The following is a 15,069-nucleotide window of genomic DNA, read 5'->3' on the forward strand; positions in this document are numbered from 1 at the left end:
GTGGCTGGCGGGGAGGGCACAGAGATCTTTGGGGATTTAAGTTAAATTAAGGGACGCAGGGCTGGTGCTTTCCTTGGCTTTACACACCATGGGCTGCCAAAACGTGGTGGCTGTGCTTGGGGTGATGGGCAATGCTGACCAGTGCCTGTGCTTGTGTCCTGCCCGGTGTGCTTGGCTCACATGCGGTGTCAGGGGGCCGCAGGGACTGGGGACAACCTGGCTGCGAGCACCCCGAGGGGCCTGGCTGCCCCAGGAATGCACCCGGAGCGCTGTCAGCGCCTGGCAGGTGCTTTGTGCTGGGCTCTGTGTGCTCAGGCAGGGCAGCACGTAGCCCAGACGCATTATTGAGACAGGAATTTCTTGTCATCGCAAGAGCTTGACTTACCTTTGTCATTTTAATGCATTGCACTCAGAGGTTGGTTTGAAAAAAAACACAACACACTCTCTTTCCCCCCTCCCCGGCTTTTCAGAGATAATTTAAGGCTCTTTCTCTGAAAGGCCTTTTTATGATTTCGGTGGCTCCCAGGGCAAGGATGAAATACCACGAGTGGCAGTGACACATAGCTCTTGCACCGTGGGGTGCTCCGCTCCAGCAAAGCCCTGCAGGAGCAGACACCTTGCCCAGGGCACGGAGCTTGTGCCCCTGCCAGCTGTCATCGCGGTGCCCATGTCCTGTGCCCCCTGCCAGCCCTGATCCTGCTTGCCTGCCTTTACGCCCCCCCTGCCTCTCTGCTCACTTGAGCAGGCAGGGTTGAGTCATCCCAGGCATGCTCTTCGGAAAACCGTTGCCTCCAGCCCATTTCTTGGAAACTAATAAAAAAAAAAAAATCCCAGAAATGTTGCGACACACTTACAGCTTCTGCTTCTGGGCACCACCGTGCTGTGACTTCTCCGCACTGTGCGGCAGCTCCGGCATGCACCGAAGTGGCCGTTTGCCTCGGGACCATGCTAACACAGCTATGCCCTCCTCACGTCAGGCCACTTCCTTCCCTACCTCTGTGCATTCACAAGTTTGAGGACATGCTTGCTGAATAACATTCTTTATATGATCTAACCTTTGGATAAATGTACCTTTAGCCCTGTGCTTCCTTACAATGTAAGAGATCTTTCTTCCCCAAACAAACTTATTCCACTGACTATTTATTACCAGATCTCAATGTCCTCTGGAGGAGATGTTAACCTTTAGGAGGAATGCAAGCTCCAGGTATTTTGTACCTTTGACTTAAAGTAATTCCATTCTCCATCTTGCTCACAGTCTGGAGCTGCCAGGGTAGCCACCTTCATTAACTTCATCTCCTTCCCTCTCTCTCTTAGAAGCTGCTCTTTCAAAATGAGGAATCCCCCCAGAAAGTTTCAGATCTAATTTTGCCTTTCCATTTCACGTATGCTGAATCCACTCATGATCATTTGATCCAAGCTCATTTTCCATGGCTAGCTATTACATGTCCTTCACTTCAGACATGGAGTCTACAATCACATCCCTTCTGGGCACCTCAGAGCTTACTTTATGACAAAGTTTACAGGCTACGACACTGAGGGATACAAGGGCTTTACCATCATCAACAACCTTTGATCTCTACTTGACATCAACAAAGTTAAAGTCTCCCTTAACAACACTATTTCTTTCTCTAGCAGCCCGGAGATCTCAAACCCTATCCAAACCTGAATCTGGAGGTTTCTAATAGTACTCAAAGAATCTTTTTATTTCCCTGTGTCAGCAGAGTGCTCGGAGGGTCATAGTACTGCTAGTAAAGGACTTTGAGGTCTCGGGGAGGAGGAGGCTATAGAGGAATGCCAAGCACCTTTTCCCATGTATATGTTCTTGCACACACATGCATAGGTTTGTAATTTGAAACTCTCTTTACTTCTGGACAGGCTTTGCAAACTGCTTAGACCACATTCTCTGAGGTGTTTAAAGAGGGTGGAGTAAGCAGTATTTATTTAGGTACTCTACAAACCTTAATAAGAATCGAGTGCTTGTAGCAATCGCAGAGAACAAACAGAAAGCCAGCTGGCAGAAACTGAACAGTGCCACTGCATTTTTATTGCTTCTAACACAAAAAAAATATATTATTACAAAAAATGTCTTTTTTAATTTCTTTTATCTCTGATCCTGTATTAATTTGTCTGCTCTGTGCAGCAGTATTATTAGCTGTAATCTATTTTTCAACTGGCTCTAAAAATTCATCTTTTAAATTGCCTCCTGGTCCAACTCCTCTTCCGATCATTGGTAACCTGCATTTGGTGGATATTAGAAGGCAAGATAAATCTCTAATGAAGGTAGGACAAAAAAACCCCAAACCCAGACCCTTGTACATTTTAAACCTGCCTGGGCTATATCCATGCGGTTTTTTTTGTCTTTTTTAATTTGAACTAAATTGTAAAAGTGTGAAAATTGCTTTATAATATTTTCTCTGATCTTCTTCAAGCCAATGTCTGTGTTGATGCAATGTCATTTGTGAGCGATCAACCATTAAAAAAAAGACCTCTGGGTAATATGTGATTTCTTCATGTAATTGTGATGATGTACATGAAGTGTATAATGCTTGTGGGATTTTAAATATTAATTTGACAGCTCTGATGCCCAGAAAACTTGTATAGCATTAGGAAAGAACTAGCATGAAATGAAACTGCTTCCTTATCCCGCGCCCTAGAGAAGCGGTGGGGAAATTTCACGATGTGGTGACCCCAGCACTGCTTCAGAAGGTGCCAAATCCAGACACCCTGTTGCAAAATCGACTTCCCTCTGGCTGAGTTGGATTTGCATTAAAATCTAGATAGCAGTACGAGAGTGGGATGGAAAGTTTGAGCAGCCTGGAAGCTCTTCCATTAGCTTGCAATTAAAACGACTTACTTTGCTCATGCGGGTAAACCACTCGTTGGCATCAGGTGAGGCTGGCACAGCCCGGGGGGTTGCTGAGCGCTCCCTCCTCACCCTGGCAGACGGCACCAAGGGATCGACCTGCTGGGGACATGGAGAGAGTGAGCAAACAGACAGCAGCGGCGGTGCCCAGGCTCCCTAACACCCCTGCCACACAAATGCCGGCAGCTCTCGGGGAGGATTTGTGGTGCTGGGGGGTGAGGCTGCAGCCCCTGGGCTTGTCTGTGGGCAACAGCAGGGTTGGGGGCAGTTTACGCAGCGGGGCTGGGCAGATGTTTGCCTCTGAACTGTGTTTTTGAATTACCTCTGCATGCTTTCATCACCCGCAAGGCTGTATTTGATATTGCCTACGTTTGCCTTTAATTTGGGATGAATCCAGAGGGGTTATCCCTGCTTCTCACCCCACAGATAATAAAAAAAATGGTGACTGCATTGAGCAACATGCAGCAGTGGTTGCTGGCTGGGCACCCTGACAGGAGAGATGCAGGCAGGCAGGATGCACCCTTCTCCTCCACAAAAGCTGCTGCTGCAGCAGCAGCAGGCTGAGGCTGCACACACACAGCGTGTGCCTGCCTGGGAGGCAGAGCAGGGCTGGTGCTGCCCTTCTCTGCTGTCCCCAGAGACTGCCAGGGAGCATGGTGCAGCCGCAGCAGCGGTGTTCAGCCTCATGGGCAGGCTGCTGGTGCAGTGACGTGGAGATACCCAGGGAAAAAGCAGGCACTGAGGACACAGCAGGCACGTAGCAGCAGGCACACGTGCGATGGTCCTCACCGAGCACGCATTTCCTCATCTGTCTGCTGCTACACTCTGCAAAGAGCCTGGCTATGTCGTGGCAAAGATGTGCCCTTTTTGGTGCAAAACGAACATCACTCTGTATACGAGCACGGGGTCAGCCAGCAGTTCAGGCAGCCTCCTGCTCCTGCCACAGGTTTCCCTGCTGTGCCCAGCTAAGCTAAAGGTACCAAAGCCAGGTCCGAGCACAGGGGCATGGGATTGCAATTTGTGGTCGTGCAGGGCAAACTGTACACCCAGCGTGGGTGAACTTGGCTCCTGATCTAGCAGCAGGGATGCTGGAGTGCTTTGGTACGAGATGGGTGTCATGAGCAGGAGCTTTCCCAAGTGACAGCATCATTATGTGCACTGAAATGCCTGCTCCGTTTTTGTCTGTCTCTGGTTTGTTAACTTGGGCTGCCATTTGAGGTCTGGTCTTTAACTCTAGGTGCTTGGTTTTTGTTTTTCACTTTTTGACTTTCCCCTTAACACAGAAATGAGATTAGCAAGGCCCCGACTGGGGGTGGGGGCTGCCATGGGGCAATAAACCCCAACACCCAGCCTGGCATCCATGCAAACACCTGGTGCTTGATCATGATGAACTTCGACTGATGGATGCCACTCTGCAGGGGGTGGCTCTGCATCAGACATAGCAAGTCCTTTCTGAAAGGAACGGGCACTTTCCTTCTTTGCTGACTGTCACAGCTTGCCTCTTTTTCAGCTTGCGGAAGAATATGGCCCGGTCTTCACGCTCCATTTTGGCTTCCAGAAAGTTGTGGTCCTGACTGGGTATGAAGTTGTGCGGGAGGCGCTTGTGAACTACACAGAGGAGTTTGTAGACAGACCATCCATCCCAATATTTGACCAAATTCAGAACGGAAACGGTACTAGAGAAATGAGGGGGGGCGGGTGGGAGGGATGGTACCGTCACTCAGTGCTTCCCTAGAGCCAGGCTTTTAAAAATCCCCCTTGGACCCTCCTGAAGCCAAGCCGATGGAAAATGTTTGTTTTTTCTCACTTTCATGCACGTCTCCTTTACACTGCCACTGTTTTTGGCAGTGCTCCTGCAGACTGATCCCTATCCTAAGCATTGGAGGGCAAGGTGTGGGATTTTTAAAGGTGCAGTGGTAATTCTGGGGTGATTTCCATAAATGCCCTTGAGAGCAACTCACTGCTACCACCACATTTCCAAACCTCCCCTGTGGGGTCATGGGACTTTGGACTGGCTGACTGGGCTGTATGGATCTGAAGGGTTTGTCCTGTTCACCCGGTGCTAGGTACCTCAGTTTTGGATGTCATTATTCCCCAGCATCTTGTCTCCACCAAGGCTGGGATGTGAAATGTATTCAGCAGTGGGCTGAGTCTGGAAATTCTTGCCACAAACATCCCATAGTTTTTCCAAGGTGGCTCTCCATCTCTGACTAGTTCAGAGGACATCTTGCCCTGTTCTTCCGCCCTCTGCTTCAGCTGGGGCTTTAGCGGTGAGCAGCCAAAAGGCAGCTTTATATGCTGGTCACAGGCTGGAGCTGGGATTACAATTAGAAATTAAATTACCCAGCCATAATATCAAGAGATGAATTTATCGCTACATAAGGAAAAGGAATCGATGGGGAGAAAAGCATCGTTCAGAGCTGATTTACATATAAAATATCCCTTTGGGAAACTGTTGGTATTGCACTGTAAGTCCTTTCACACTTACCTTCCTAACCCAAGTTGGAGCTGCTCAGAGGTGACCTGAAGCTGTAAATTCACAGGGGCTGTTAAGTAGCAAGGGTCACAAATTCTCCAATGAAACATTTTTTCTCTCCAGCAAATGTCAATTTGTTGACTCTGAAGCTGTTTGCAGAAAATGAGTGGTCCAGATGAAATTGCCTGAATTAAAGAAAAATCAAATTTAGAAATTTGCTTTGACATTTTTAAATTGAGGAGTTTTGCTTTCCAAATTAAAACTACCCTGCTGTAAAACTGTGTTTGTTCTAAAAAAGGCAAATAGATGTAAAAACCTTGCAGCCAAGATGTGAAATACTATAATCCAGCTTTTTTAATTGACACTGTCTGAGACCGTCTTCAGATTACTAACACAATTTTTTTCTTTCACTATCTCCAACCCTCTGATGGGATGAAATACCCATCCCTGCTCATGGCGGCTGTGATCATCAAGGCATGAGCTCAGTGACAGCCACAAAATGATAGTGTTTTTACCACTGCTGAAAATACATTGGGAATGTATTTTCACTGTTACTGGGAATCTCAAAAAAACAGTTCAGCACTGTCTAGGGTTTACAAGACTGAATTATCCCATCCCACAAAGATAAAAGATCTTTATGATTGGAATAGAACAAAGGGAGAAGCTTCAAAGATACAACGCTGTTGCTTGAGGCCCTAGACTTGCAACCAAACAGGGTCAGAATGGTTGCATGATTGACTAAGTCCAACCTCTCTCCCCAGCCCTACAGCCAAGCAGTGGTGGTCTGAAAGCCCTACCTGCTTATCTTGCAGCTGGGGCAGGCTGGGCTGGGTGGGAGCTGGTTTTTCATGAGCTACAGGCTCGGTGAGACTGGGAAGACTGAGCTGAGAGGATACAGGGATGGGGCACAGAAAAATGGGAGATCCTTATTTTCCAAATCCATTAGAAACTGGGCAGCACAAACACTTGTGGAGATCCTGCTTCGTCCAGTTCCATATCTTGTTTTGTGTGGTGGGGAACTTCTGTGCATGGTGCCAGCAGTGATGTCTCATGCCCCCCCCAGGTGTCTTCTTCTCCATCGGGGAGCTGTGGAGAACAACGCGGAGATTCACCGTGTCCAGCATGCGCAACCTCGGCATGGGCAAACAAATGATGGAAGGGAAAGTCTTTGAGGAGCTTCACTTCCTTATCGAGATGATCAAATCCTTCAAAGGTGAGCTGGGGACCATCACGGTGCTCCACAGCACCACATGTGTCACTGCTGCTGCTACAACATCACACCAACACGTCCATCCTCCTCCCATTGCAGGGGAACCTTTCAGCCTGAGGTCCTTCAACATTGCTCCCATCAACATCACCTTCCTCATGCTCTTTGGGGACAGGTTTGACTACAAGGACCCAACATTTCTCACTCTCTTAAGACTCATAGATGAAGTTATGATTCTTCTGGGATCTCCCTATTTGAATGTAAGTAACCTGTCCCACAGGGTAATGTCTTTTTCCACTGGCACATTGCAATGAACCACACAAATCACAGGGCACAGTTCAGGAGTTTCCAAATGTCTGGAACCTGTCGTTACACCTCTAATGTTCTTCATGTACCACCTTGGTCACCACAGGTGTGCAGCCAGATTTCCCTCTGATATCCTGCTTTTGCACCATCCTGCATATCTGCGTGGAGCTAAAATGAGAACTGAACTATGGTCATTTTAGCTCCACAGGTATTTGATGGCTCCTTCAACACAATCACACCATCTAGGCTTTCTCTGCCTTTGCGGTGTTTTCTAAAAAGACACATTCAGTGTTGACGTCCAGGTGAGGGAGACTTCACAGACTGCATTAAAAATGCTTTCTTAGAGAGTACCAGGAAAACTCTGCATATCTTCAAACCATCATACTCAATCATTCATAACGGATGCTGGAAAAAAACAAGCAGTCACATAAACTGCCTGCCTGCCTGGCGTGCCGGAGCCCCAGCTCTGCTGAGAGGCTGACCAGCCTCCTACTGGTAGAGGAGCTGCTCCCACACAACAGTGCAAATATTTATAATTAGGTAGTACTGAATAAAAGCTCATAGGTTTCAAAGCCCACCCTCACGAAAATGTGCCAGTGAGCCCTCTCGGTCCCTGGGATGCTAAAAATGCACTGCTAAAAGACAGAACTCACCTGATCTATCATGTCCTAGGAATAAGGTATTTCAGCATGTTGATACTTCTACTGACCTATTGCTTCTCTTTTTAAATTCCTCATTAGTATTTCAATTTCTACCCATTCCTTGGATTTCTCTTCAAAACCCACAAGATTTTGCTTGAGAAAATAGAAGATGTGCGTGCCATTATAAGGCAATACATGAAGGCAAGCAGGGAAGATATCAATGAGAACAGCGTGAGGAGCTACACTGATGCACTGATATTCAAGCAACACGAGGTATGTCACTGCTTAGCTCTGTTGGCTGTTTGCAGCGTCTTGTTTGGATTTTCTAGGTCAAACAGTTGCTGAGTCTTGATTTCAGTCATCTCATGTAAATGTGTGGAAGGTAACTCTGTTATTCTTGTGGCACTGAAATCAGATTCCTGTCTCGTACAGTTGGTTTAATTTACTGCAGGGATTTTTCTACCAAAGTGAAGAAGTGAAAGTCACTCTCTCAGTCCAGTCCTGAAATAGCAGCACTAATGTGAGATGAACTCTTTGTTCATAGTAGAAAATGCATGAATTCACATGAAAGCTGACTCTGCCTTTCTTTTTATGACAACAGATCAATTAATCATTGATACAGTTGCTCCAAGATGAATGATACACTTAAAGCACTTGAGTGATAAATTGTCAGCACGTTTGCTAGCCCTGCCCTGCACCTCACTTTAGCAGAGACTCTGCAATTTCACACATCAGTTGATTTCATTCCACACAAAATATTTGGGCTCTGAGTTTTTTCTTCTTTCCCACTGGAGCTGGGCCAACGTGAGGCATTAGCTCTTCTACACACCTATATGGAGGAAGGTTCACTGCAGTCCTAAAGCCCAGGAGAAGCACTCTGAAATGTCATTTTGAACACTGGTGGGGATGCAGTTTTGCTGCTCTCTTCCTGGGTAGGAAGGGTCTGGGATTAGCTGAATCTCCCTCCGTACAGGGGAGTGACCGGGCTCTTTCCAAACCTGTGAGGCTGAGACTATCAACAGCATCTGGCCCTGAGCCCCAGGCTGCTTCTGGGTGGGAGCGAATGCCAAACCACCACTCCACTCCAAATCTCCTGTCTTTGGTGCTATTTGCTGTGTGTGCAAGATCAAGCCATCCATCACCCAGCTCACAAACACAGGATCATGCCCAACAGTTGTGTGGGTTATGTGGTGTTGCCCAAACCCGCTGAGTGCTGACACTTCCTATTTTAAGAGCTTTCTTACCGGTCACTATGCTTGTGTCTCTCAAGGAGAAAAACAAGAAAGACAGCATCTTCCATGATGAAAACCTAATAGCATCCATACTGGACCTGGTCATGGCAGGAACAGAGACCACAGCCACGACGCTCCAGTGGGCCATCCTGCTGATGATGAAGTACCCGGAGATTCAGAGTGAGCTCCTTTCACCTACTCTCCTCCTGCGGGAGGGAAAGGCCGCCCACCTCTTTAATTTATGAATTCCCACTGTAATTAGATGCTGAATGAACTTACAACAAAGGACTCCCTGTGCCTTGCTGGGAGAAAGAGTGGAGACCAGAGCATGATGCTGGGAGAACAGCCCATGCACGTGCCTGAACTAGAGACAGAGCTGGGGAAAGCTGGGATGGTGTTTTAAGAATCCTCTCCCTCCAGACCTGGAAAAGTATATTTTTACCAAAACTGAATCCGAAAGTGTTGGCTGCCTTGCTGGAACACATATTTTTTTGTTCTGAACTTTTTTTTGAACTTTCTTTGCTCCTTCCAGAAAAGGTGCAAGAGGAGATTGGAAGAACCATCAAAGTTGGAACGTGGGCCACGTACGAGGACCGGAAGAACATGCCCTTTACCAATGCGGTGTTACACGAGGTGCAGAGGTTTATCACCCTCCTGCCCCACGTTCCCCGCTGCACTGCTGTTGACACCCACTTCAGGGGCTACTTCCTCCCCAAGGTAGGTAACTGCTCCAGCCCATTTTTGGGTTGCTCCTCCTGATTTCTGCTGGTAGGACTAGAGACCACTTTCTTTAGAGGGAGCTACAGGACAGGAGCCCAAAGTGTCCAAAATTAACCACAGAAGGGTTTCTTCCTCTCCAGTGACTATGCTGAGTCCGTGGAGAACAGTGTTACAGGACTCGATTCAGGCCCTCTCATGCTCAGCACTTCCTCACTCCAGGAGTGACCTTGGTTTACCTCTTTGATGCTATCTGCACAGCAAAGCATCTGCCAGGGAATTTACAGGATCTGCCTGAGGTTTTCACTGCGCCACGTGGCATTTGGCTTCGATCCTTGGCACTGCTGGGAAAATCTCACTGACATCTCTCTCTGTTGACTGATGGGATAAAACTTTCAGGGTCAAGTCTCCTGGGACAACAACGTCTGTGTCACAAAATAAAGCAAAACAGAGGAACAGATCCGTCGCTCCTGCCCAAGAATTTTACTTACAAAGCTACTTTCATGTATTTTCTTCCAGGGTATAATCGTAATCCCATCACTCACTTCTGTGCTGCTGGACAAGACACAGTGGGAGACACCACACCAGTTCAACCCCAACCACTTCCTTGATGCTGAAGGGAATTTTGTGAAGAGGGAGGCTTTCCTGCCCTTCTCCACAGGTGACTAAAGCCCTGACCTGCAGAGCTGAGGCTACAGCGGGATCATTTCATTACAATGCGCACTAATGGGGTCTTCTCAACTAAGTGGTGCCTTTTTGGGGCCGCCAAGGATTCCATCAAGACCATTTCTTTTAGAGGAAGAAGCCACCCTGTGGTTAGGGGGGTTATTGGGCACTTGGCATCCTGGATTCTGTTCCTGACACTACCTTTGTCTGCAATTTTGGTCATCTCAAACTTTTTTTTTTTTTTTTTTTAAGTTTCACCTGTAATATACAATGAACATTCTCTCCCTGGAGGCTCATAATCCCAGCCCCCTTCGGACTCAAACTGAGCTAATGGCTGGAACAGTTGTTAGGTATCAGAAACTCTCCCCTGAGCCTTCCTAAAAGACGAAATATCACTTAGTGCCTTCCTGACAGCCATAAATGCTTCCAAAGGCTGCTAATTTCCAGAAATGCCTGCCTCCCAGCCTGTGCTCTCCATGACTACAGCCGCGTGCATTACAAGAGGGCACAGCTGGATGGAGCAGTCTTGCTGGGATTTTAACAAATCTCAACGCTGCAGGAGCCCATAAGTACTACAAAGGGAAACTTCCTGTAAAATCCTACAAATCCTCCTGTGTAACCTTACACTTCCCAGCTGTTGCTCTGCAATGATGGCTTGAAGGTGTTCCAGAACATGTTACAGCCTCAGACCCTTCTGACATTAGGAAGCCAGTTCTCGCTGTCCACCAAGTGCTTCACCCCTACAGGGACTGTCATGTGAGGGCTGGGAATCTGGCACAAAGGGGGAGTAGGAAAGGAGAAACAGTCTTTTATTACAGTGAGAAGTGAGTTTTGGACCATTCCACTTCGGGAAGAGGTGGCATGTTTCTATCAGGCTGCTTTTCAAGAGAAAGGGACCAGACAAAGATGCTGAGGGGCTCAGAAGGTTCTTAAGTCCATGTATGCAATTTGGTGAAGGAAAGGATCTCTTCCTTACTGAATACAAAAATTGCAACCCTAATCCACAGCCCTGCTGTGCTGAACACCCTTATACACAGAACAGGAGCCTGTCTGCTCCAGAGAGCTGGTGATCTAAACAGGCAGTCTTGTGGGGAGGGGAACAGAACAAAGAAGAGGAAGGGATTTGCTTGGTCTCTTTGCACGCAAGTGACAGGCAGGACAACAACTCATTTCCTAATGAGGCGAGAGATCCCCCATTCATTAGACAAGATAACCTCCGAAGAAAGGAGAGGAGAGGGTACATCATAAATACAAAATAACCCTGCAGCTTGCCACATGGCTGCCACTTGATGCCAGTGTGAAGGGTCAGCTACCTTTAGCAACTTGGGCTGCTCTGCTCCAAAATGCCCTGAAGCCACTTCAGAGGTTTCACCCCTGTTTCCATTATGTTTCTGTTTTTAACTTGATACTTCCATCAAGTAAACCCACTGCTTTCCTCTGCAGGGAGAAGGAACTGTATCGGAGAAAGCCTGGCCAAGATGGAGCTGTTTGTCTTCTTTGTAGGATTGCTGCAGACATTTACTTTCCAACCTCAGCCAGGAGTTTCAGAGTCCGACTTGGACCTCACTGTCCCCCAAACAACCTTCACGTTAAGGCCTCGGCCGCAGGCAACCTGTGCTATCCTACGTGAATAACCACAGCTTCGCTGAAGAGCCCCCCAGGCAAGCGGGGAAGCTGCTAAGGCCCAACTTAGCTTGGCTAGGACTCACCACCCCCATCCTGACACATCACGCTCGTATTTCCTTCTCGCTGTCTCCATCCACTCCCACTCCACTGCCCTCCACCTCTCCATCTGCCCCGCAGGTCACTGACCCGCTCGTTGGTCCCGAGCTGCGAGGGGGTGCAGACGATCGATGTCAAACTGTGATCCTGGCTCACCAACACATTCTCCAGAGAGGGAGGCTGTGCCTGGAGCAGCTGGAAGGACCACGGAGGATGTCTGGTGACATGCACACAGTCCATGAGATGTAGGTGTGACATCCGGGCTCCCACGGCAAAGCAGTGAGGTTGATAACATTGCACAAATCTGCCCCAAATTCCTGGGGCAGACACACTGACACTCACGGGGAGTCACAGAAATATGCCATGGGTCACACAGTTGAACCATCTGCAGGTACCTCCTGAACCAAGCTCTCCATAGCTTCTAGGCAAATTCTGTCGGGCTAGGCAGCCAGGTCAAACACAAGAGTGAAAAATAACAGACCAGTTCATGTGATTTGGGGATGAAGTTCTTTATGCCTTGGAACAGAGTCCTGAAAGACACCTCAAAGTCTGCGAAGCTGTTTAGATAGCTGAGTGCTGCTACCACCAAGTTCACTGCTGCTTCACAGCCTGAAAGAAAGAAGAGCCACATTTCTGACACCAGTTAATATTTGTACCAGCAACTGATCATAAAAGGCTAATGATACAGGAAAATAAACAAGAGCAATTTCTCATTTTACGACTCTCTGTTTTTCCTGACCATGTTGAATAGGAGCAAATGTTTTCCCTCTCTCACATCTCCTGGGGAATCAATATGGTATTTGGGACACTTTGGCCACTGGAACCGACCGTGCAAATAGAGTCTAATTTCACGGTGCCTACATTGCATACACGCACTCAAGGAGACTTGGGATCAGGGATTAGAAGTGACCTGGTTTTGGTTATTTTCCTTTGCTCTGTGGCTTTATCTGGCTGCTGTCCCTACCTGTAGCACTCTTATCTTCCATCACACTCTGCAATCCTATTCCAGTTGATGTATAGCTCAGGCAATTTTCCATCCGCATAACCACCTGTGAATTGCCTTTTCCATATGCATTATCTTATCATGTACTTTATCACACTGTTTGTCTCCCCCTTCATGGGAACCCAATAAAGTTTTAATTTACCCATGTCTTCATTATATCTGATGTGCCTGCCACCCAACTTTGTGCTGCACAGAACATGAAAGTTGATCCTGAGCCCAAGAGTGACAATGAATATTGTCAGTTCAACTCGTATCTGGTGGATGAGAGGTTCTGCATGCCCTAGTCCCACTAACAAACTGCTCAGCAGGACACCCTCCATATCTGCAGAGTGGTTTCTCCAAGGCAAAGAGCTTTCCCTTTGAGCTCAGCTATGGCTACTGGTCAGTCCTGAGGATAGCCTTTGTTTTTCACTTTTTTTTTCCTTGCCTAACCTTCACATCCCACTTGCAGGGGCAGAATGAAAGGTTCCCACCACACCTTCACTGATGCTAGTGCTGTCCCTCTGCATAGTGCCTTGGACCTTGAATCTCTCACCTCAGCTCTGGCCCTCCCAAACCATCACTTGCTGACTCTGTTTCTCTTGGGGAGTGGTGGCAGCAGGATGGGGTCTTCTTCAGGGGGCAGACAGGTCAAGCAACTGAGCAACAAGCTACACGTCAACTCAATGAAGGTAGGCAAGTGAAAAAGACTTTTGCCTTTGGCTTCTGAGAGGCCAGGCCTGTTCCTGCCCTACCCCCCTTCAAAACTAATATGAACTCAGAAGACACATGTGGCAACCACTTAGTGCTTGGGGGAGAAAACTAGGCTGGGTTTAAATCTGCATTAACTCACTGGTGGAACCTCAGACCTGACCCCTTGTCACTGGCTTTGGGTGTCCTGGCTTGGGAGGAGAGAGGTGGATCCTTCCCCAAAAGCACAGCAGCCTCCAGAGCCTGCTCTTCTCAGACATCACCTTCCCTGCTGGCTTTCTCTGTCAGGCAGAGCAGCAGAATTTGCAATATTCATGCCTCAAAGAGAGCCACAAGGTGCAAACATCCAAGGGAAACAGGTTCCCTTGACTCCTTTACCAATGTATCTTACTTGTACCCGTATTAGCAGACAGATGGAAGTGATCGCTTGCTCTCCAGCACACTAAACTGGATAGCTGAATGTATCTCCACAGAAGAAAATGCTGTCTCCCATTTATTCCTTCAGCCAAATGATGGCAGAACATTGATTATGACTCAGCTACTGATTTATCTAGCAGAAAACATTGGCTCCCTGGGCTCATAAGTGGGTGGAAATACCATTTCCACATTCCTCAGTGGCCCTGAGGGTCTTCCTGCTGGCTGCAAAACATGTTTGTGCCTTGCAACACACCATCCTGAATTGAAGGCAAACATCTTGGGGCAGGACAGGTTGCTGGGTATTGAAAATTAGGTATGAACAACTCCACCTCACCCCGTGTCTGTGGCTCACGGCACGTGCAGCGGGCTGGGCAGCGTGCTCCACATCCCTGCCTGCAATCCCCGGTGCTGCTTGATGCTGGGGCCAGGGGTCCCTGCTCTCGAAGGGGCAATGATCAGCTGTCAGGATTGCAGCAACTTTACAGATTTGTAAAATGAGGACCACCTTCTATTCGCAGCCCCTTTGCGCACTGGCCAGAGCAATAACCGCTGTGCAGAATCTCATTTCTGTTTTCCTTCTGCCACGAGATGGCACCATGATCCCTCCAAGTCCCAGACAGCCCAGCCCTGCACTCCTTAATGGGCTAAAATGCCCTGCCAGCTACAAACCAGCGCTCTCGAAAGGGGGCAGAGCTAAGCCGTGAGGCTTTATGCATCCCCAGTCCAACTGTGGTCACCTGTGAGCAAGGCTGGGAGCAAAGACATATGCACTATTTATTTACCGTTATCCTGGGAGAATCAGATGGTTCACAGGGAATAGGAGTCTTCTTCTTCTCATCCAACAGCAGACAAGGATCCCTCCCAGGGGTTAACCTGCTCAAACACTTTGTGGGACAATGACTCAACCAACCTCCCTACAGTACTATCAAATCTTTCTGGCCTCCACTCAGCATTTCAGACCAAGGAAGAAGTGAGCTGCTGTAAATGAGAGTCCGATTGTCTTCGGTGATGAAGGGATGGGATGAGGTCCCTCAGAGCACAGGGAACCTGAACAGTGCAGGGTTTGCATCTGGTATTCAAACCCAGAAGAATGGAAAGTGTAGGAAGAACATGCCTCAGACATAAAAAG

General features: G+C 48.0%; 1 protein-coding gene across 1 annotated transcript; it reads left to right on the forward strand.

The window, feature by feature from the left end:
• The first annotated feature begins 1,673 nt into the window (after positions 1 to 1,673).
• LOC137864653 (cytochrome P450 2W1-like) lies at positions 1,674 to 12,543 on the forward strand. The gene is made up of 9 exons (XM_068698998.1): positions 1,674 to 2,280; positions 4,374 to 4,536; positions 6,403 to 6,552; positions 6,649 to 6,806; positions 7,593 to 7,766; positions 8,764 to 8,905; positions 9,258 to 9,442; positions 9,962 to 10,103; positions 11,552 to 12,543. Exons 1-9 carry the CDS (start codon positions 2,083 to 2,085, stop codon positions 11,740 to 11,742), a joined length of 1,503 nt encoding a protein of 500 aa, XP_068555099.1. The 5' UTR covers positions 1,674 to 2,082; the 3' UTR covers positions 11,743 to 12,543.
• Positions 12,544 to 15,069: the final 2,526 nt, after the last annotated feature.

The sequence above is a fragment of the Anas acuta genome, chromosome 15 (assembly GCF_963932015.1).
Source record: "Anas acuta chromosome 15, bAnaAcu1.1, whole genome shotgun sequence".
Lineage (NCBI taxonomy): Eukaryota > Metazoa > Chordata > Aves > Anseriformes > Anatidae > Anas > Anas acuta.

What these genes read in the sequence shown, in the direction of transcription:
- LOC137864653 (XM_068698998.1), top strand. Translation starts at nt 2,083, where the DNA reads ATGTCTTTTTTAATTTCTTTTATCTCTGATCCTGTATTAATTTGTCTG. An exon ending in AAGATAAATCTCTAATGAAG is followed by an intron (nt 2,281 to 4,373) that starts GTAGGACAAAAA and finishes CCTCTTTTTCAG; the next exon opens with CTTGCGGAAGAATATGGCCC. An exon ending in TTTCCTGCCCTTCTCCACAG is followed by an intron (nt 10,104 to 11,551) that starts GTGACTAAAGCC and finishes TTTCCTCTGCAG; the next exon opens with GGAGAAGGAACTGTATCGGA.